The sequence below is a fragment of the Macrotis lagotis genome, chromosome 8 (genome assembly GCF_037893015.1).
Source record: "Macrotis lagotis isolate mMagLag1 chromosome 8, bilby.v1.9.chrom.fasta, whole genome shotgun sequence".
Taxonomy (NCBI): Eukaryota; Metazoa; Chordata; class Mammalia; order Peramelemorphia; family Peramelidae; genus Macrotis; species Macrotis lagotis.
The window spans coordinates 130,557,763-130,581,180 of record NC_133665.1 but is presented as its reverse complement, the minus strand read 5'-3'; the positions used below and the strand labels follow the sequence as shown (position 1 = coordinate 130,581,180).

At 37.9% G+C, this 23,418-nt stretch overlaps 1 protein-coding gene across 10 annotated transcripts in view; it reads right to left on the bottom strand.

The window, feature by feature from the left end:
• The window catches only part of PTPDC1 (protein tyrosine phosphatase domain containing 1), a 91,208-nt gene that overhangs the window by 19,492 nt on the left and 48,298 nt on the right, over positions 1–23,418 (bottom strand). For 7 of the 10 annotated variants that reach the window (XM_074198358.1, XM_074198354.1, XM_074198351.1 and 4 more), the window contains 6 exons: positions 17,316–17,402; positions 6,649–6,820; positions 5,304–5,384; positions 4,986–5,104; positions 3,477–3,614; positions 713–1,959 (listed from right to left, as the gene is read on the bottom strand). In XM_074198358.1, coding sequence (XP_074054459.1) covers positions 713–1,959; positions 3,477–3,614; positions 4,986–5,104; positions 5,304–5,384; positions 6,649–6,820; positions 17,316–17,394 — 1,836 coding nt within the window. In that variant the 5' untranslated portion in view covers positions 17,395–17,402. Of the gene's footprint in view, positions 1–712; positions 1,960–3,476; positions 3,615–4,985; positions 5,105–5,303; positions 5,385–6,648; positions 6,821–7,270; positions 9,381–17,315; positions 17,403–23,418 lie in introns of those variants that run through there. The other 3 variants (XR_012470952.1, XR_012470953.1, XM_074198350.1) reach the window with 2 other exon arrangements.

The window sequence follows — 23,418 nt, the reverse complement described above, 5'->3', positions numbered from 1 at the left end:
CATCAGCTATTGTTTGTTATTGAAATTTTAGTTACAATTTTATAAATTTAAAATTTTCATTACAAAAGTTTATAGAAAAATACACTAAACCCAAAGGCAAAATCCCAGATACATCTTCATTTATTTATTTATTTGTTTGTTTGTTTGTTTGTTTGTTTATTTATTTATTTAAGGTTTTTTTGCAAGGCAAATGGGGTTAAGTGGCTTGCCCAAGGCCACACAGCTAGGTAATTATTAAGTGTCTGAGACCAGATTTGAACCCAGGTACTCCTGACTCCAGGGCCAGTGCTTTATCCACTGTGCCACCTAGCCACCTCTCAGATACATTTTAAAAAAATAGGAAGGGTCCTTCTTTTGAAAGCTCAATTTACCTTTGGAACTCTGAGGGTGATCCAGACCCTCTTTTCTTGCTCTAGCCGGTTTTGAATGACTATACAGGTCACCTGCCTGAAGACCTGTAGTAGGAATTTGTCCTGTTATCTGGAATATCTTTAATTTACTCAAGACACAAAATAATACTGATATAATTTTTGCAAGGCAGGATATAATAAACACAATGTGCCCAATAAACCTAAATATTCACCTCTTCGACAACTGACTTCAACTTCAGCTGAGCCTCTTAGTATTAAGTAGGATTCATCTGTCTCCTGAACTCAACAGAGGATTTGGAGGGGAGAAACCAGCATGTAGGTAAGAAGTAAGATAAAAATACCTGCCACATTTCCACTTTCTGTTTTATTTCTTCCTCTTCTAAAAATTCATTCAAATTGGCCAGGGCTTTGGCTGCCAACACTCTTCGTGCTTCAGTACTCAGTGGCATTGCTTGTGGTAGGGCATTACTTTCTTGGCTTTCAGATCTGGCAATACATTCTGCCCCAGGAACAGCATCACATTTCTGAGGGACACAGCAAGTCCCACCACCACAGTTAGCCATGGTATCTTGTCCCCAGTGACTGCCAGGGTCATACCTACAGGGGTCAGCTTTCTGGGGCAGGTCACAGGGTGACCTGGGGGTATATGCAACCTTGCCTGTGACTGACTCCCCAGTATGGTGCACACCTGAAAGACCTGAAGAAAAGGTTCTACTCCGTTGGATTTCCTTTGGAATCTTTCTCCTATTTAACTGTGGTGATCCCTCATCTCTAGAGACTTCCAGACCACTACATTTAGGTTGATTCCAGAAAGAAAATGTATTGCGGACCAAAGCTTCTTTACTGAAGTCCAGTGGAGGAGATACCTGGATACAAGCGGGGCTCTCAGGCTGCAGCTGTGGCTGCTGGAGGTGACTGCACAGGACAACCTGGGTTGGCACTGTCCATGGAGTCTCTCCATGCTCTAAGAGAAATTCAGCTCGTTTCAAGTCTGAGTCACTGTAACTGAGTCGCCTTTTCAGATGAGTCAGTGGCTGCAGGCATTCGACATTCCGCCTCTTCCAAAGAGGATCAAACTCATGTTCACTGGAGAAAACAGCATCCTGGTTCTCAAAAGCTACTTTCACTGCCGAGGGGGTGAATGGAAGGGAGGCATCTGTCACCCGCCTCATTAGCTCTTTATCCAGCTGCATGGTCACCATCTCTGAGACTGTCTTTTCAATTTCAGCTGAGAGATCTGGTACCTTCAAAATGTCCTCCTTTATCACTGGTCTGTTCTCTGCTAAGTCCAACAGCAGTTTGCAAACCAGATGAATAATTTTTGGCACGTGCTTTAGAATTCGAGCTTCATAACCATGAAGTAAATGACGCTGGCGAATTAAGTACTGTGATAAAGTAACAGCATGTGCTTTAGGCTCACAACAAGAAAACACATTGCGGAGAGGAATCAAAAACTGAGTGAACTCTCTTATACATAATAACTGGCCTCTTGTTTGTATCGAATTTGGCCTTTTTGCCCGAACAAAGATAATTGCTTGATCTGCAGTCATTCTTGTTGCAAAAACTAAATAACAAGCTATTAAAACACCTAAAAAAAAGTGAAGGAATAGGATTATTAGCATTGGAAAACCTAAGTATTCATTTACCATATTTTGCTGATTTTGAATTTAATAATATATTCTGAGATCTGTATATGTGAACATTTCAAGAAGTTATAAGAGATATTTATAACCATATAATATTTAATAACTATATACATTTAGTAATAAATTTTAGTCTTTTACTACTACCAACATCAACTAATTATGGAAGTTAACAAAACCACTGGAAAATAATGTTTAAATTCTTCATTCTCATTCCTTTCCCTAGATGAAGGAGTGCTTTGTCTCTTCCTCATCTGATTTTGACTTCTGCTCTTGTTGCTTGGGGTCTTCAGCTCCAACATCTCTGCTTTATGCTTTCCTGATCCTGCCCACCTCATAAGCCAATGTGTCTGGTTTCCTGCCCTTTCCACTTTACCCAGAGAGTTCAGACATTCCATTTTCTAACCCTTCCCACGCTGATCACTTCTTTTGAATTAGTCACATTCCCAACCCACTTTTTTTTCCTGACCATTAGGCAGTCTTGTGGTTATCCCCATTTTTCTTCTTTTTGGATCAGCACATTGCTTAACTTTTCTGAATATATTTCTCTCAAAACATACGTGTTTCTTGACCCCATGTAATTCTAACACTAATCTGTGAAGATGACAACATATTACTATGGTTCCTAATGTTCTATGAACTTGTTTAACTATGAGATACAAACTTTACCACAGGGAAGGTCTGTTAATCTTCTGTTAAAGGTCTGTTAAACTTTTTATATCCTGTGGCATATATTTTTATATCATGTGGCAAATATTTAAATCTGCTTGCTATTGGATCTGATCAATTCAAGCTGTAAGACTAGTTGTTTCTCCTGAGGGTCTAGATATGGGTGGTGCCTATTTTACACCCTAATAAAGTAAGATTATAGTGCAAATAAATGTTCTCTTCTCTGTCTGCTACCAGGTGCTTCTAAAGTATTTTTAAGTAAAATTATCGGTTCTTGAGTAATAGTATCTTATCAACAATATCCTCAGTCTCCAAAAGGATCATAAGGCTAGGAAGAGAACTTTATAAGGAAAGTCATATTTTAAAAAAGGATTGTAACAAGGTGAAGCAGCTTTTGTTTACAGGAAGAAATAAATGGTTAATGATTCAGTTTATTCTAGTCCTACAGTCCTTTCCTGCAAAAAGAAAACTCTTAGCCAAGCCATTAAAAGATATCACCAAGCTTATTCTTATGAAAGCATTTACTTTGGTCATTTGCAGTGTGAGAATGTTAGGCAGTGTTCAGAGCTAAGACAGCCTGTTTCAAGTTCTCAAAGAGGTTCCAAAGTTCCAGACTTTTTGGATAGTAAGATTATATTGGTGCGTAAGGGTTATCAATTCATTTTTTAGGTAAAATGAAGTAAAAATTTGGAAGCATTTTTAAGGAATATTTACTTCAATACTTAGAAAATATCACAGTAAAATCTTTATGGATGTATATGTAAAACTGTAACACTCACTGACATAAATTTACCTGTTCGACCAAGCCCAGCATGACAATGAATAGCTACTTTCCCTTCCTGTAAGGCAAATGTCATCACCTTCACCATATCTAAGATGGTAGTAAGAGATGCTACACCATAGTCCTTCCATCCAAAATTGTAGAAGTAAACTAAAAAAATGAAAGGGAAAAAAATCAACTTGTAGGAAAGAATACTTATCAAGATTTCTGATGAAAATGAATTAAACCATTAAAGTATGATACTGAGGCTCAATCTGATTAGATTTGTACTTAAAACATATGTTCTCTAATTGTGGTAAAAATCAAGGAATCTTAAGAAGTGGAAGAGATTTTAAAGGGTATCTATGCCAATTCCCTAAGTAAATATACCACTGAAAAGGTTAATAGTTTTGGTTCTGCTTAAGGTATGCTATTTCAAAGGACTTGTGACAGAAAATGCTATTTACATCCAGAGAAAGAACTGATAGCGTCTGAATGCAGATGGAAATATACTGGCTTTTTTACTTTTTCGTGCAGTTTTTTTTCCTTTTGTTCTGTTTCTTTTTTTCACAACATGACTAATATGGATATGTTTTACAATGATTGCACATATAAATCTATCTAGGGAAGGGAAGGAAGTGGAAAAAACTTGAAACTCAAAAAAATTTTTTAAATGAATGTAATTGTCTTTACAAGTTATTGGAAAAAATAAAGTACTATTGAAAAATGTCTTATTGAAGTTCTGTTGGAAAAATCTCTGGAAAGATTTAACAAGTGAAGTGATTCATACAAAAATTACTAAGCTGTAAGTAGAAAATGTTCTATACTGTCTCAGTATAAAAACACAAGAATCTAATGAAAGACCACCTAGTAAAAATCTGGGCACCTAGCTAGTGCAGTGGAGAGAGCACTGAGCCTGAAGACAGGAAAACCGAGCTCAAATCTGGCCTCAGACAATTACTAGCTATGTGACCCTAGGCAAATCACTTCACCCAGTTTGCCTCAGTTTCCTCATCTGTAAAATGAGCTGGAAAAGGAAATGACAAAACACTCCAGTATCTCTGCCAAGAAACCCCCTCCCCCCAGGAGTCAAGAAGAGTCAGGAATGATGGAAAATGACTGAATAACAATGAAGAATAAATCTAGATTTTATTTCTACTTGGAGCAAATCTTTTTCTAAAAAAAGATGAGGTAGTTGTTACATGCAAACCTTCAAGAGCATGCAATTTTGAGCCTTCATTTCTGCCCATTTTAAGCAATACACTTTCTAGTTCTTTGACTAAAAACACAATAAATATGTCTTTTATGATAATTATAGTTGTTGGCTTTAATGGGTTTAACCATCTCTCTCACTCTCAAAGATGAACTTGGGCTCCCAATAATAGCACCCCAAAGACAGAAGCATTTATTTTCATTTTTTCACGCAATCCTATGTACAAGAAGCATTTCCCAAGCTTCTCTTAACTGGGGAACATAACAGTAAAGATTCTGTAAACATTATATTTGATAATTAATAAAGAAAATCAGCAGGAATGATCTTACTGCCAGCTTCCATGAAAGCTTCAGGGAGGTAAGTGAAGCCACTTTCTGGTTCTAGTGTGTTCCCACAGCTTGCATGCTCTCCAGGTCGCTGAAGGTTAATTACTGTTTTTATGCCATAGCTTAAGGAGAAAAGAAATTCATTATACTGGGATCTGATATTTTTTTCAGCCCTTATTTATACAATAACATCAACAAATACTTGCAAGCTTCAATTTCTTATTTGAAATGAAGTTCCTTGACTGCCTTTGTACCTGATATCAAAAGTGATGTTGGTGGCAAATTAGGGGACCTGAATTTATGAGCAATGAGGTCATTTACCTTTGAAACTGTTCAATGATGTTGTACTTTTCAATTAGCTCAGTTGATGGTCGAGCCATTGCAAGTATGTTATCTGTGACCCTGGAAGAGGCAGGAGGAAGACTTTGGTAAACACAGAGACCCCAAGAATTTTAGAACTTGAAGGGCCCCAGAGATATACTATAGCCCTTCATTTTTCAAGCTTCTCTTCCTACCTACCCCCCAACCTCCATTATTAGGCAAGAACTTACCTAAACAAATCTGGTTACAGTCTTATGTAATGATTAGAAAAGGACAAAATATACTCAGATATTAAGTTTTAGCTTCATAAAATCCTAGGAAAAAGGAAGAATCCTATCCTACAATCAAAGTTTTAAAGGTATTAGGAATCTTAGAGATTATCAGTGCTTCTCAGGGAGTTTAGGGGAGCAGTCTCCTCTAGCAACTCAGTCAAACTGCTTCTCATATTTCATCATATTATTCTTGGTTAAATAGCATAGGAATTGAATGAAATTCAGTATATGAAAATACAAATTTGCAAAACAGATAGGCAACAAAAAATAAGTTTCCAAAAGATTCTTGGCCTTAACAAATGATTCATGATAAGAATCCTTGAAGGAGAATGCTCCTGCAGTTTATTTAAACTCCTCAATTTACAGAAGTTCTATTTATAACTCTTCAGGAATGTAGCTAATGCATATGGCAAGGTGTGATTATCCAACTTACTATTTACATGCATATCTGTTACCGAACAAGAGCACTAAGTACCAGTAATTCATGTGACTTACAAAGACTAAAAAATACGATCAGCTATATCAACATGATTAGACATCCTTTCAGGTCTAATAAGAGCTGACATTTTAGGAGCACTTGTCAAAGATGATTTCATTGGATCCTAATGATACCTCTCTAAGGTAGGCAATGAAAATATCTTCAGTTTATAAATGAGAAAGCTGCAGCTCAGAGAAATTTAGAAAGTGGCAAATCTAGAACCTGACTCCAATACCTCCAACTTTCATCAAATGCTCTATTAGTCAAATCATTTTCAATATAGAGAAGTAGGAAAATTCCTTGAATTTGGCACTTAAAGGAATGTCAAATAAAAGTCATTATTTCAAAGCTTAAAACATGAACTTAAGATAGATACCTCCAGATCTTATTGGATTCCTGTCTACACACTGGTTAATATTACTAAAAATTTCAAAAACAAAGTGAACCAATCTCCTAACTCAGAGGCTGTTAACAGACCTAAGAACTTAATGAAAAGACTGTAAGCTTTAAAAATACAATCACTGTTATGGTTATGTTAATGAATTCATGCTGCTTCTTCATTGACAGCTTTGGGAAAACCAGCCCACCACATTACCAGGAGGAATAAATCCCTTTGATAGCTTGTTCCTGCTCACTCCAGCGGGCTGGATTCTCATACTTGCAGGCTCGACCACCACATGCCATCGAACATGCCACATGTCCAGGAATGACATGTCGTAAACGTTCCCCAACTTTAGTATATTTTGGTGTTGGACGTCGTGAACTTCCTACAAAGCCAAAAGGAGAAAAAAATCATATCATGATAATACTTAAAAGATTCATATGTTAGCTCACCAAATGATAGCAATATGGAAAAAAAAGACTGATTTATTTCATCATTTAAAACACTCAACTATTATGGTATTCTTTTTATTAAAATGCTTTCACTTACAACAGAATTGCCATAACCTCATTCAGATTGCTATTTAAAGAAAATTTTTTAAAAACTAGATATTTCACAAGAGATTAAGTTAAATTTAGGAAATATAAGTCTATAAAATGCTACAAATTATTTCATCACTCTCATAAATTCTTTAAACATGTTTACATAAAAGAAAATAAGAATTACATGCAATCAATACTCAAATCTAAAATTTTACATACATAATACAGTACCTAAGAATAGCATGCAAACTGAAATACAAGGGTGTTGGTAATCTAAAAGAAAAAGGCTTTACTTTTTCTTTCAGGAAAAGTTGGATTTATTTCTGCATTGCTGACAGAAGATATAGCCACCATAACCCGATGAGAAGATGAAGAAAGCACTTCTATAACTGAATTTCTGTGTCTCTGATGCAAACGAAGCAAAGGATCAGAAGTAGAGTGCCTTCGACCTTGAAAAAAAGTACTCAGAAAATTTACAGCTGAGAGCCTCCTAGGCGAACCCTGCATTGTCCCCCTTGTTGGTTCACACTGCTGGAGCAAGTGTATATGAAACCAACTTGCTGAATGATGAAGTTACACAGAGATATGTGCATCATTCCGTATGATCTAATAGTGATTCAGGATAGGCTGACTGGTTTCCATAGTGACAAACAATGAAACCACTGATTCCCATTAGCTCTGTGGAAGCAAAATCCTATATGAATGGATTTAGTTTTGGACAAATTGTTCAAATGTTGATAAGAATAATTTGTATTTCAAACTGAATAAACCCCAATTAGGATTACTTTCTTTTGCTTCTGGCACACATTGAAAAGATCTAATAATAAGAAAAATATAGATGACTGCTAGAGGTCCATACATAAATCATTAGAGGTGGAAGGGACATTCATTATGATCTAATACATGCTATCATTTAACAGATGAGGAAACCAAGGGCCTGAAAGGTAAGAAAACTTGCCCAAGGTTATATAAATCAGGTGTCAGAACTGGGATTTTGAGATGAGGTACTGAAAAGAATTTAGAAATCATTCAACCTAGTGCTTTTTCTAAATTTGACATATTGATGTGATACATGTGTTTTTCCCTTTTCTTCTAACCATCTTTTCTCTCCCTTATTTTGGGAAGAATATAAAATAGTGTTGGAGAACCACTTTTCTGCTAATCCTTCAAAAAGAATAAAGAATCCACTGAAATACAAAACAATATACTAAATGACTTGGGGCCTTACCTCAAGGTTCCTTTGTAGGGACGATAGAATTATAGAACCTTACAAATCATCTAGTCCAGCCACCTAAGTTTACAGTTGATACCCAAAGTCTTATTTCTGGTTAAGTGACTTATCCTAAGGTCAAAAAAGCAAGTAGGAAGATAAAGATTTTAATCTACTTTGTCTAACTCGAGATCTTTCCACTGTGCCACACAGTAATCAATAATGGTAATTCTTTGACAGAGCTCCTCACTAAGTACTCTGATTCAGGTATAAACATACATTAGAGTTGAAATTTCAAAGGTTATAAATATGGGCAGTATAGATTCAGTTATTACTAAAATTTTTTTCTTTTCAGAAAAGATAATTTTCATTTTTGCCATGATGCAAAGAATAATTTTCTGCCTTTTGTCATTAACTCACAAAGATACTTAAATAAGACCTTAATTTAGGATAGGCACATTTCCAAAAAATCACTAAGCATTACATTTTTAGGAACGAGGTGAGAGGGCATTAAACACTTCAAGAACTCTTAGGATAACAAAAACATAATGAAAGAAAAAACTTTACAATCACCACTGAATAAATAGTCCTTGGCTTTTCCTTCATGGAATCCCAGAGCTGAATGGGACTTCAGAAGTCACTGGGACTCCCTACAGAATCTCAAAGGAGCATTCAACCAGGATCTAGTTAAGTTCTTAAGGGCTAGGAATTAATTCCTATGGTAATACATGGGATCATAGATTTAAAGGAGGAAATGACCTTAAATTGCCATTTTAGTGAAATTCCTCATTTAAAAGTGAGGATACTGAGACTCAGAAGTTGTGACTTTCTCATGATGGTACAAATAACAGGTAGTAAGTAGCAAAACTGTGATTTAAATCAAGGTCCTCTGACTTTATTCTTTCCAGTGTACGACATTGCCTCTCAATAAGGTTGTATTTTATTTTCCAAAATAAAAGTGTTGGGATATGGAATTCATTATTTACTTCTGGACACACTGAAGAACTCCCCACCCCACTTTCTTAATAAAAAAAAAAACAAACTAAGAGATAAAAAGTCCATTTGAATACAAAAGGATATGTAGGATAATTTAGACTGTGATTATGGATCATTAAATTTTGATTAACCAAGAAATATAGTTCTTTTTACAGAGCCCTTAAGGAAGCTGACTGGAAGCATGGGGGGAGTCTTTTCCCCTAAACTAAGCAGTCTTCACCTATAATGTGCATATTAACACATTACTCTAGAAGGTAATAGAATATGACCTGGAAGAGGCACTACCCCCTCCCCCCCTACCCAATATCAGTCTAGCACTGTGCAGTACACAAGATAAATATGTAATCTTCCCAATTCTCAAAGAGCTTACAGTCTAGGAGTGGAGATAAGTCTTATCCTAATAATTACCATGCGAGGAAGCATGGAAAATTCAGAGAGAAAAAAGGAAATCAAGAGAGATAGCTACTGTTTCTGCTGAGTCAAATTCCTTTATGTCAAAAATATTTATTAATTAGGTTCTACTATTAACTCTTCTCTCTGACACTACCCCCAATTTATCCTGTCTATATTTTGTTTGTACAGAGCTAGTTGCATGTTGTTTTTCTCATTAGGCTTGAGGGGAGGGACTGTCTTTTTGCTTTTCTTTGTATCCTCAGAACTCAGCCCAGTGCTTGGCAGATGATAGGAACTTAATATTGTTTGTTGTCTGATTCCAGAACATCACTGTAGCAAAGGAGATGGTCTCTGAAGACTATGCCAGGGGAACATAAGCTCTACTAGGTTCTACCAAGCTGGAAAGGCTTCAAGTATGGTTCCACTGAATGACTATCCAAGACTAGGTAGCTAAGTTTGGAAAATATCATTGGCATAAAATTGAACACTAGATGATGAATCATTTTAACTAAAATGACTCATGAAAAAGAGATTGATTAAAAGTGTCCCCGTGTAATATTCTTCTTCTTCCACTGTGATGGTGGCAGAGTATCAGAAAAGTGGGTACAGAGTGCTAAGAATCAGTTTTTAGACTATCTAAAAACATTCCTTTAAATTCTGGCACTCATTGTATGAGCTGTGTCCAACAGCCAACAAAAGGATAAACTAGCTAAGGAACTGGATCATTTTCATATTGGAAATATTGCTTTAAATAAAGCCAGAAGACATAAAGAAGCTGCAACTAAATGGAGAAATAGCTCACAGGCTCTTCTTTTAGAGGCAAGTAAAGGAATTGATTTAATCATATGCTCAAATGAAAAACATTCCACAGGACATTTGGCTCATCTCTCCTTGCAGCACTCAAAATGTGTACTAGAAAAGTGTAGAAGATCAAGATGAGAAATTTTGTGAATAACCTGACAAGCCCCTCTAAACTAAGTCAATATTTATCTTGATATTTAGGGACTTCAATGTGAAGGATGACAGCAAATAAATAAGCACTTTCTAAGTGATGACACTGTGCTAGGCATCGTGATAATCTCTGCAACACAAAGGATAACAAAAACAGAAGTTCACATTCTAATGAGGGAAGACAATGTGAGAATAACTACAATAAGAAAAAGGCAGAGGAGAGGACAGAGAAGAGTATCTTTAAATATGGTTTCTGGGGGGTGGGAGAGTCATTCCCTTTGTTTCAGGAAGTTGTTTTAAGTATTGTGGAGTTTGCTGGGCATATGCCCCAGTGGGATCAATGACAAAAAGAATGATTCCCCATAAATGACAATACTTTCAGCAGCTCTTTCAATAGTGGCAAAGAACTGGAACCACATAAAATGTCCATTAATTAGGGAATGCTAAACAAGTAGGAGTACAAGAATGTAAAAGAATATTACTCTGCTATAAGAAAGAATAAATATGATGACTATGGAGAAGCCCGAGAAGCCAAAGAAATCAATAATGATGTGAGCAGAACAAGAAAGCCAATTTTGTAGTGACTATGAAAATGTAAACAGAACAACAGGAAGAAAATAATCAAAAATGTATGCTGTGGTCAAGCTTGGTTGAAACGAAGAGATTTCTTTCCTCTTGATGTGGACAGTTGCATTTACTGTCAGCCTGAGATAGAGCTATTTTGTGGAAACTGGATTTTGGGTTTTTTTTAATTCTTTCATGATTTGTTACAGAGAATTGTTCTGGTAGGAGGGAGAGTGACACTGAGAAAAATAGGTGATATAAAAATAAAAGCTATCCATACAAATTATTTAAAAAAAAAAACAAAACTTGGTGTTCAGCACAGACATTCTCAATTGACTGAGTAGAGCAGCATGCACAAGTCCTTTCAGTATAGTCTGTGACCTTCAGCACTGGAAGTCTTTCTTCTATTCAAGGCTAAGAATTATACATGACAAGTAGATGGCTATCAATCTGTGGGAGTAGTGAGAGTGTTCACCCCAACAGGATCACAGATGCACAAGCAACCATCTGCCCACCTATGAATTAGAAGTCTCTAAAGCTGAATATTCTATAAAAATTACTCACATGAAAATTTCAAGGGGGAGGAGCCAAGATGGCGACAAGAGCTGATCATGTCTTAGGCGCTCTCTCATAAAACTTTTAAGCTAAGGACGCTAACTAAACTTTCGAGAGACAGAACCCACAGAGGGACCCAGGGAGGCAGTTCTCCTACTCAAGGTAACCTGGAAAAGAGCAGAAAGGCTCTTCTCTCCGGGGTCGGAGGGGCTGCCTGCCAGAGGGGTGGCCCACCAGAGCGAAAGAACTTCAGCCTCCTGGAGGCAGCCCCAGGGCACTGGGAGCCTCGGCTCACAGCAGTGGGGGAGTCTTCCAAGCTACGCCCCCGGGGAGCACCAGGCACAAAGTGGGGGAACAGCAGGGGACCTCTGCCAGAGCCAGCATGTGGAGCCCAGCCCTCAGGCAGAGCTGGTAAGCAGGAGCCCCCAGGGCATGAGCCCATTGAACTTAGGGAGGGAGTGAAGAGAGAGACTGCAGAGCTCTGCCCCTGGAACAGGATTCTGGGGCTCCAAACACATTCAGATCCTGATCGCAGTCTAGGCCCCCCCCCATAGAACAGCAGGGCCTCCTCCACCTCAGCCCCATGGCAGAGGGGGGTGCATATGGTCATTCACAGGCCAGGAGGGAGGTCAGAGCCTCACACACTGAGGCCCTTGTGGGAGTGTCCCAAAAGCTCAGGAAGCACCCCCAAAACCAGGCTCAGGCTGGGAAAATGAGCAAGCAGAGAAAAAAGAGGAACGTCATTGAGAAATATTTTACATATGAGTCCAAGAAGGATCAAAACACTCAGTCTGAAGATGAGGAAGCACAAGCTCCTGCATGTAAAGACTCCAAGAAAAACAGAAATTGGGCTCAGGCTATGACAGAGCTCAAGAAAGGCTTTGAAAATCAAATGAAAACTGGGAAAAGAAATGAGAGAGATGCAGGAAAAACATGAAAATGAAGTCAGCAGCTTAGTCAAGGAAATCCAAAAACATGCTGAAGAAAATAGCATGCTAAAAACCAGCTTAGGTCAAATGGATAAACAGTTCAAAAAGTTATTGAAGAGAAGAATGCTTTAAAAAGCAAAATTGGCCAGATGGAAAAAGAGATAAGAAAACTCTCTGAGGAAAACAAATCCTTCAGACAAAGAATAGAATTCAGGGAGATTGCTGAATTTACAAGAAATCAGGACTCAATACTTCAAAACCAAAAGAATGAAAAATTAGAAGAAAATGTGAAACATCTCATTGAGAAAACAACTGATATGGAAAACAGATTTAGTAAAGATAATTTAAAAATTATTAGAATACCTGAAAGTCATGATCAGGAAAAGAGCCTTGACATCATTTTCAAAGAATTACTACAGGAAAATTGCCCTGATATCCTAGAAGCAGAGGGCAAAATAGAAATGGAGAGAATCCACCTATCCCCCCGAAAAAGAGATCCCCAAAAACCAACCTCTAGGAATATTATAGCCAAGTTCTAGAACTCCCAAGTCAAAGAGAAAATATTACAAGCAGCCAGAAGGACACAATTCAAATATCGTGGAGCTACAGTCAGGATCACACAGGACTTAGCAGCAACTACACTGGAAGCTCGTAGGGCTTGGAATATAATATACCGGAAGGCAAAAGAGCTTAGAATGCAACTGAGAATCAACTACCCAGCAAAACTGAATGTCCTCTTCCAGGGAAAAAGATGGACTTTCAATGAACCAGGGGAATTTCAAATGTTCCTTTTGGAATGGCCAGAGCTGAACAGAAGGTTTGATCTTCAAATACAGGGCTCAGGTGAAGCATAGAGACTGGAGGAGAAGGGGAAAATATGAGGGACTTAATGAGGATGAACTGCATGTATTCCTGCATAGAAAAATGACAGTGATAATACTCATATGAACCTTCCCAGTTAATAGAGCAGGTAGAAGGAGTTTTTATAGATGAAGCACAGGAGAAAGGGGAATATAAAGATAAAATATGGTGTAAAAATGGAGTCAACAGAAAAAAGGGAAATGTAATGGGAGAAAGAAAAAGGAGAGGGGGAATAGGTCAAGATATTTCATATAATAAGATTTTTCTTTATTACAATGAGCTATTGCAATGATATGGAAGGGGGGAGGCAAGGGAGAATGAGGGAATCTTCACTCTCATCAGAGGTGGCTAGGAGAGGAAACAGCATATATACTCAATGGGGTATAGACATCTGGAGTAAGAAGGGGGGGGGACAGGGGGAAGGGGTGGGGATGTGAATAAAGGAGGAGAGGATGGACCATGGGGTAGAGTGGTCAGATATGACACATTTATACTTCTTGCAAGGGGCTGGGATTGGATGGCCTGTATGGGACCATAGGGCCAGGTTGATGCTGGGCCTAAGGAGTGGTATGGGGGCTCGGGGCCTCTTGGCCCCAGGGCCAGGGATCTGTCTACTGCACCACTCAGCTACTCTACAGCAGAGTCAGTGAAAGGAGAGAGAAAATATAGTACATGGTAGTGGAGAAATACGAAAGGAGGGAGTTGCGATCAGCAATGGCAATGGTGGAAAAATATGGAAGTAACTTTTGTAATGGACTTATTATAAAGAATGTGATCCACCCATGACAGAGTTGTTGGTGTTGGAACAAAGACCGAAGCACACTTTTTATTATTATTATTATTTTGGGAGGGGTGCAGGGCAAATGGGGCTGGGTGGCCTGCCTGGGGCCGCATAGCAGGGTGATCGTTGGGTGTCTGAGGCCGGATTTGGACCCAGGTGCTCCTGGCTCAAGGGCCAGTGCTCTGTCTGCCACCCAGCCACCCCTACTATTATTACTATTTTATTTTATTTTATTTTGGGTCTTTTTTTCCCTCTTTTTTGGTTTTTGCAGGGCAGTAGGGTAGATGTGGCTTGCATGTCACACGGCTGGGTGATTGTTGGTTGTATGGGGCCGGATATGGGCTCAGGTGCTCCTGGCTCCAGGGCTGGTGCTCTGTCCATTGCACCACTTAGCCATACCTACAATTATTACTATTATTTTTTTTTAATTTAATTTTTTTCTCTCCCCTTTATCACTCAAGTGAGTCTATATTTTGGGGGGGAGAACGGGGTATTTTATTTACTCCTAAACAAGAATATTTTATTAATGCATAAAAAACATTATTTGTACAAAACGAGAATAAATAAATATTAAATAAAAAAATTTTTTTTAAAATTACTCACATGACTTCCAAGGAGTTATTTCCAATTTCTAAGAATATATAAATAGTACTATTGTGTTTTTCCTGATCCTCTACAGTATTCTTTCAGAAGTTTTGGGAAAGTTCTCTGCTCATGCTCTTTGATGAGAAATTAGACATGAGATTATTCTGGGTGGATGCTAATAGTGAATATAATATAGAGTTTTATAGACACTCATTTTAATTTAAATTAGAATCTTAAAAAATAGCATACTCATGGTCTGCTTATATAAATTTAAGTAGATAAAATGAATTATTTTTGTTATAATGAGATGTTTTCGGATTAATAAGTAATTTTGCAAAAATCTGACCTTTTTTAAATTAGAGGGAAACAATAATCCTAAAATAACAACAAAAAATAACTAATTGTACAAAAATATTCATGGAAGTATTATTTGTAATAGTAAGGAAAAAAAAACAAACACCAAATCTAGAAACAAACTATTTGCCCAACAAGTGGGAAATAGGATAGTGTTGTGAATAGGATGCTATAAGTGGGAGTTGGAAGACCTGAGGTCAAATCCCACCTCCAATAATAATAATGTTGGTCAACAATATCTTATTTGATCTTCACAACCACCTGTGGGATGGATGTTACTATTTTACAGATTAGGAAAATGAGGCAAAGAGGGTAAAGTGACTTGCCCAGGGTCACTCAGCTCATCACCTCCTCTTCTGAGAGAGAAGGGAAAGGACTTTCCCAAGATCATGAGTAACATGATTAGGTGGTCTGAGGCCTCCAAGGTCATCATCAGTCTCCTGAGTCTTTGTGCAGCTCCATCTGAAGCCTGGACACCTCCCAAGAAGCCTGCACATCTGTGCCACTGAAGGGGGCACTCCAAAGTACTCCAGGAAGATGCTCACTGTAGGGGACTGCCAGGGCTAGTTCCAGGGAAGACAGAGGCAGAACCCATGAAAGCCCACCATCTGAAAACAGGAAAATGAGAAGAGCCCAAGCAGGGTGGGAAAACTGCAGAGGACTAGCAGACTCTGGGGCAAGGAAACCCTAACATCACCTTTACTAACTTCATGAGATTAGAACAAAATGTTAACAGGACCTTACTTAAGAGTAGAATCAATGTCTGACTGTGAGGATAATGAAGTCATCCTGATTAGAAGCATGGCCTGCATTAGAAACAGTGTTTGACCTATGGGAAAATAGATGATAAAGAACATAAGGAGCTTGAGTAAAGGGGTGAGATAAGAATCTATAAGGCTGATGTAGGAATGAGGTACAGTGGGTAGGAGGGCTGCATTTGGAGTCAGGTTGATGTGTTCAAATTGATCACTGTCTATGTACTAGCAGTGGGACCCTGGGCCTGCTTCACTTCCCTCATTTGTAAAAATGGAGCATGCAGCACCTGCCTTGCAGAGTTGTTATGAGAATAAAATGTAAAGTGTTTTGTAAATCTTAAAGTCCTCAGGCTTGCAAGCTCTTATCTTATGTTGGAGGGGAGCCTGAAGCCTGAAGTACACCCAATGTATAGTGGAAAGATTTGGATTTGAAGTTGAAGGATGAGGTTCTGTTTTCTGCTTGTGGACTCAGAAGTCAGCTCCCCTCTCAAGGTTCAGAGAGGGCTGGACCTTAGAGGTCCCTCTTCTAGGGCTAACTACAAATCTCTTTCTTTACAGACACTATTTAAAAATACTAGGAATGATAGGCAGGCAGCTAGGTGGTGCAGTGGATAGAGCACTGGCCCTGTAGTCAGGAGGACCTGAGTTCAAATTTGACCTCACACAATTACCTAGTTCGGTGAACTTGGGCAAGTCACTTAACCCATTGCCTTGCAAAAACCTAAATAAACAAATAAATTAAAAGGAATGATAGGTCAGAATAGAGAAGTGAGCGAATCCCTGGACTTCAGCTGCCCAATTCTCAGGCTCAAAGTTGTCTGCAAAGAGTAGAATAAACCTGCTACCATCTAATTTAGAGTGGTGGTGGAAAAAGAAACCCAGGGCCGAGTGTGAGGAAGAAGCTGGACAGAACCTAGGAACCAGGAGAGAGTGAGAGCCTGGGGTGGCAGACGTCAAAAGCCTCCTTCCTGAGAAAGAATCCCAGAGTGTGGGAAGGTGACAAAAGCATGAATAAGAAATTTGGCAAGAGTGGGGTGAGAGAGCTGCTAAGTGTGGGGGATGCTTTAAGAGAGACACTTAAAGAGAATAATAAGGAAATTGGAGGTTGAGTCATGGACAGGCATTTGATTAGAGGGGCAAATGTCTAATTTTACTCTGATAAGATACAGGAAGCAGATATTGTTACAAAATTTCTTCCTCAGAAGCCGTCTTTTCTATTAAGTATTTCAAAACAGAAGTTATAATGGAAGTAAGAGGTAGATTAAAGGAAAAAGATTAACCTGCAAGTTAAGATATGGCTGAGTTGGTCATCTTTCATTTTTAATTCATTCAAGATGATTTCATTCTTTGTAACTCCTGTAACCTATACAAAAATAACAAAAAAATGAATGAAAGAAATATTACCTTTCATGCTTGTTGTGTATACGCTATTGTTCACCGAGTAGTAAAGATGCTCATTTTGCGACAAGACTCCTGTAGCCATTGCAGTTCCTGTTGAAATAACAGTAATTTGTATGTTCAGCTCTTTTATTTACTGAAGACAAGTGTTTACTTATTGTACAGAAAGTACCTAAAAACAGGACAAGTAAAAGCTTCATGCTGACATTCAGCAATTCCTACTGTTGTTTCTATTTGCCCAACAGCCATAAGGAAGGCAGAACAAATGGACCTTTATCCCAGATCCCAAAATTTAGGATTTTTTTTGTAAGTGGAAACAACTGGATTTACTTAGGAATTAGTACAAGAATAATTTGTTAAAATAAATTACTAAGTGGTGCTTATTTTCCCACAACCACACCCCAAATGAGCTTCTTCCCATTCCCTCCTTTAGCAGTAAACTCATGATCTCTTGGGGTTTTGTATCTACAAGGTCAGTGAACCAAGGTCTCTGTCTTCTCTGAAAGGGGGTATTCTAGGATCTTCCCGTGGAATTTTTAACTGTTCTGAAAGCAAAAAATCGCTATTATCCAAGGTAGGCACAGTCAAGATGGCTGAGACATAGGAAAAAGTACAGTTCAGTTTCTCCACTCTAACCTTTTTTCCACAAAAGGGTTAGAAGATACACCAGATAGAAGAAAAACAAGTCAATGAGCCATTTTTTCCAATAAGGCTCCATAAGGAGACAAACAAATAGATCAGCTGTCTTGGGAGACAAGAGTCTGACCAGGAGCATCCCAAGTGCTCAGAGACTGAAAAGACCAGAATGTATCCTGGGGCAGGAAGAAGTCAGAGGGGATCCCTGAAGTAATGCCCTCTACCCTAGTTCTGGGTTACTGTTACAGGGCAGACCAAGAAAGGGGTCAGAGTCTAAGGGTCTCAGAGGGTTACAGTTATAATATCTGGTTCTAGATATGGACTGAATGAGGAACAAGTTCAAAAGCAAAATAAGTAATTGTGTGTCTTTGATCCTAGGAGCAGAAGCAGAAATTCTAGTGTTTAATCCAGGCTGAAGTCTGTTAGAATAATCAAGACAAGAACCCCAAACTAAAGGGAAGCCCTGGTCCAGAGGCTCTGAGCTCGCAGAGCCTTCCAGCAGGCTAATTGTGGCTGAGTCCAGCATCAGTCAATTGAAATTTCCAACAAGGGACAAGGAGAGGTCTTGCTGAGACCCATATCTGGGTCAGGAGGGCAATAAGAAGGTTTCATCACAGATCACATCAATATGGGGGCACTGAAAGCTTGCAGATTCCCCAGTCTGAACCATCCAAGAACCTGGTATAATACAACATTCAATAGCCTCAAGGAAGCAGCAGAAGGACCCAAGAGGAGAGAAGCTTAGCCCAGATATTTGTCCTGGTTTACAGAACCCGGTCCTAAGATAAAGTCATGAAACAGAATAGAAGAATAAACAAATGAAGAATTGTACCAGAGAGAGTTATGATAATGAGAGGGAAAGGAAACTTAAGACACAAACCAGAAGAAGAAAATGACTCAAAATATTTAAAAGTAAAACCTCAAAGGAAAATATAGCTTGTGTACAAGTCCAAACGGAATTTCTGGAAGTCACAAAGTAAAGGTTAAAAAAGAGCTAAAAATTATTTTAAAAACCAAGTGGGGGTGGCTGGGTGGCGTAGTGGATAAAGCACTGGCCTTGGAGTCAGGAGTACCTGGGTTCAAATCTGGTCTCAGACGCTTAATAATTACCTAGCTGTGTGGCCTTGGACAAGCTACTTAACCCCATTTGCCTTGCAAAAACCTAAAAAAAAAATCAAGTGAGAGTAGAAGAGGAAAAAATTGGGAAAAAGAAGTCAGATAGGGGAAAAGATGAAAAGAGAATTAACAGCTTGAAATAAGAGGTTCAGGGGGTGGCTAGGTGGCGTAGTGGATAAAGCACCGGCCCTGGAGTCAAGAGTACCTGGGTTCAAATCTGGTCTCAGACACTTAATAATTACCTAGCTGTGTGGCCTTGGGCAAGCCACTTAACCCCGTTTGCCTTACAAAAACTTTTTTAAAAAAAAAAAAAAGAAAGACGAGGTTCAAAACTTACCAAAGAAAATAATTCCCTGAAAACCAGAATTGACTAAATAAAGTTAATGACTCCAGGAGACATCAAATAACTAATCTGGAAAACAGATCAAAGAGAGACAGTTTAAGACATAAAAAGAGAATACTAGATATATTTTAAGAAATTATAAAATTGTTGAGATCTCTTACAATTAAAAGACCAAGGAGAAATGGAAAGAAACCTCAAAAATGAAGACTTTCAGGAATGTTTTAGACAAAATTAAGAGTTCCCAAGTCAATGAAAAGAAATTACTGTCAGAAAAGAGAACTTAAGTATTGAGGATCCATACAGGGTAGAATCATACAAGATTCACCAACTACCACTATAAAGGAATTTTATATTCTAAAAGGCAGAAAAGTTTATTATAACTAAAAATATTTTACTCAGCAAAAATGAGTAAAATTATGGGAAAAATGTAAAAGTGTACAATGGGAAAATTAAATGAATTTTTAATGAAATAGAGGACTTCCAAACATTCCTGATGAAAAGCCTAGAGCAGAGAATTTGACATACAAAAGAATCTAGAGGAATATAAAAAGATTAACCTGAGCAAGAGGCTAAACAAGGATAACAAGTTTATATGAAAAGCTGATATATGTATCCTTTCAGACTCTCATAATCAGATATCATAAAGGAAGTCTAATCAGATCAGAGAGCTTGAAGTAATTCTCTTGTGTTTTCATGATCCTAAAAGAAGAATGGAAAGGGCAGGGAAGAAGAATACATTGGGATTGGGGAAAAGGGGAGAGAAAGAATGGGCAAAACTATCATACATTATGCAATAGAAACAATATTGGAAAGACAAAAAAAAGACTTAGAAACTCTGAATGACATAATAACCAAATATATAATTTCAAAGGATCAATGATGAAACAAACTATCCACTTCCAAATAAAGAAATGGAGATTTATTTTCCTTTTGGAAATGGACTTTAGGGGAATTTGTTTTCCTTGACTATACATGTTTATAATTTTTAAGTTAAAAATGTCCAAATGGCAGAAGAAAGTTTCTCAGCTTATTTTCTCAATGGAAAGGAGAAGAGAAGGTGGGAGAGAATTTGAATCTAAAAAAAAAAAAATCCCAACTCTTGAATATTTTCAACTGCTAGTGCCCTTGCCTAGAATCTACTTCTCATTTTCTTCTCCCTGGCTTCCTTCAAGTTTCAGCTAAAGTCCCACCTTCTCCAGGATGGAGAATTTTTCCCAGATTTTTTTTTTTTTTAGTTTTTGCAAGGCAATGGGGTCAAGTGGCTTGCTCAAGGCCACATAGCTAGGTAATTATTAAGTGTCTGAGACCGGATTTGAACTCAGGTACTCCTGACTCCAGGGCCAATGCTCTATCCACTGCACCACCTAACTGCCCACCCCCCAGATCTTTTTAATCTCCCTGTCACTTTCCATCATTTGAGAATTATCCTGTATAGAGCTTGAGTGTACATTGTCTCCTCCCATTAGATGAGTTCCTCAAAAGCATAATTGATCTTACTTTTTTCCTGCCCAGAATGTATTGAGTACTAAATAAATTCTAATTGATCGATCAATTAATCAATAAACATTTAATAAATACCTACTAGATGTTAGGCACTGTGCTTAGCACTGGGGATACAAAAAGAGGCAAACAATAACCCCTATCTTAAAGGAGCTCACAGTCTAATGGGGGGAACAGTAATGCAAACAAATCTATACAAAAACAGCTATATCATTGATAATAAGGATAGATAGGAAGTAATTACCAGAGGGAAGGTTTCAGAATGAAGGGAAGTTGGGGGGAGGCTTCCAGTAAAAGAGATTTTAGCAGATACTTAGGGAAAATTAAGAGGAACACTAAGTGGAGTGGTGGTCTTCATCATGGCCCAGCCAGGAGGTCAGTGTCACTGGATCAAAGAGAACATGTCAGGGAGGAAGGTATAAGAAGACTGGAAATGAAAGGGCTAGGTTAGAAAAGGCTGTGACAGCCAAATAGTATTTTGTATTTGATCCTAGAGGAGGGTTGGGAACCTTTTTTCTGCCATTTAGATATTTTTAACATCATTCTCAGGTCATATAAAATTATCAACTTAAAAGTTAGTTTGCTATTATTTGGTCAAACATTTAATTAATTCACTCCCCCAAACTCCTAGGATTTACTGAATTTCGAGTTCTGCCTGTAGTCACCATGGCAGAGCCAGATCAAATGATTTTCTGCACCTGGGACAGTTAGATGGTGCAGTGGATAGAGCACTAGCCTTGGAATCAGGAGGACAGGAGTTCAAATCCACTGATACTTATTAGCTGTGTGACCTTGGGCAAGTCCCTCAACCCTGATTGCCTCGCATCTAGGGCCATCTCCAGTCATCCTGATTCATATATGACAACTGGGTCCAGATAGTTCTGGAGGAGAAAGTGAGACTGGTAACTTAGCACAGCATCCCCCTCACTCAAATCCAATTCACATGCTTGTTATGGTATCTACCTTCCTGATGTTGTGGTCTTCTTCGAAAATGAAGGACAAACATAACCACCTGCTGGTCTGACATTCCCTGCCCATGCTAGAAGCAATAGGGAACCACAGAGTAGGGGAGTGACACATTTAGACCTGAGCTTTAGAAAAATCACTTTAGTGGCTGTATGGATAATAGATTGGAGACAGAGGAGACCTGGGGCAGGCTTAATAACTTTTAATGATATAATGTTAAATTGCATAAAATACTACAGAAAATAAGACAGAATAACAAAAAAACCCATCGAACTTTCATTTTCAATGGCTTTCAACAACTGTGGTCAAGGTAAGGTCTTATTGCCTTCTGCCTGGATTGCTTAAACAGTTTTTCCGACTGCTTTTCCCCAGCTTGCCTATCTGCCCATTCCAATCTAATCTACATACAAATTCAGGATTTTTTACTTCAAGCACCATTTTAATTACATGATATTTATAGTGATTCTTGTAGTCTACTGAACCATTCACTCCTTCATGCATACAATCACCAAATGCATTTAATACGATCAAGTTACTTTACCAGGGAATTGTCTCAAGTCTCAACTAATAAACATAGTTAAAAGGTTTTTCCCCCTTACAAATCTAAATTTTCCTTTCTTTTAAGACAAATCCTATCTTTTGCCCTTTTCTATTTTAATGTCGAATCTTTGATACTTCAATGCAGTCACTATTTCATATAGGTCCAGCTTCTCCATGCTTTCTTATTCTGTGAAATTTTGTCTTCATCTTTTTCCATAACCTTCATAAATGACTAATATAGTAGAAACTTTCCTGTGTTGCTTTTTTAAATCTTAAAAACAAAGTTCAAAATTTATCTCTTCTAGTAAAACATTTATAAGTCATAATAATTATTCATTCCTCTGTCAGTATGCATGTTAACTGGAATAGTGGGAAAAGTACTAGATTGAGAGAGGGAGATTTTCATTCTAATTCTAGATCTATCATTTAGCTTCTCTGGTGTCAGTTTTCTCATCTATGAAATGTAAACTAGCTCTCTATACCTTCCAGCTCTTAACACTTGAAAATATTCAAGTCTATTTTCATCAAGAATTAAAATAAAATATTTACATTTAAATTTCAATTAAATTGAAAATCAAATCCTGGTCAATTAGGCAGAACATCACATTTCCCCCAAATTCTGGCTAAGGATTTTTTTTGTGTATTTGGTCTATATTATGTTAATTCCTTTCCTAACCATATTACTACTACATTATAAATAGCCATGTAACTCAATGATACTTTTTTGGGGGGAGGTATTAAAATTCATCTTTTATCTTACAGTTAAGAATTCTCCTAGCTTCTTTGAGAGTTTGTGTAATGGAAAGAGAAAATGATCTGAGATTAAGGAAGAAAGAAACTGTGAATGTGATTTGGAGGGCACTGAATTATGAAGGTTAGAGACTGAATTTTCTTGGGGGGGGGGGGAATTGGGACTATTGGAGTGATGACTTTTGTCCTTCATTTAGAAGAATACCATGACATCAGGGAGGTGATGCCGTGATGAGAACAAGAATTAGATTTTATTGA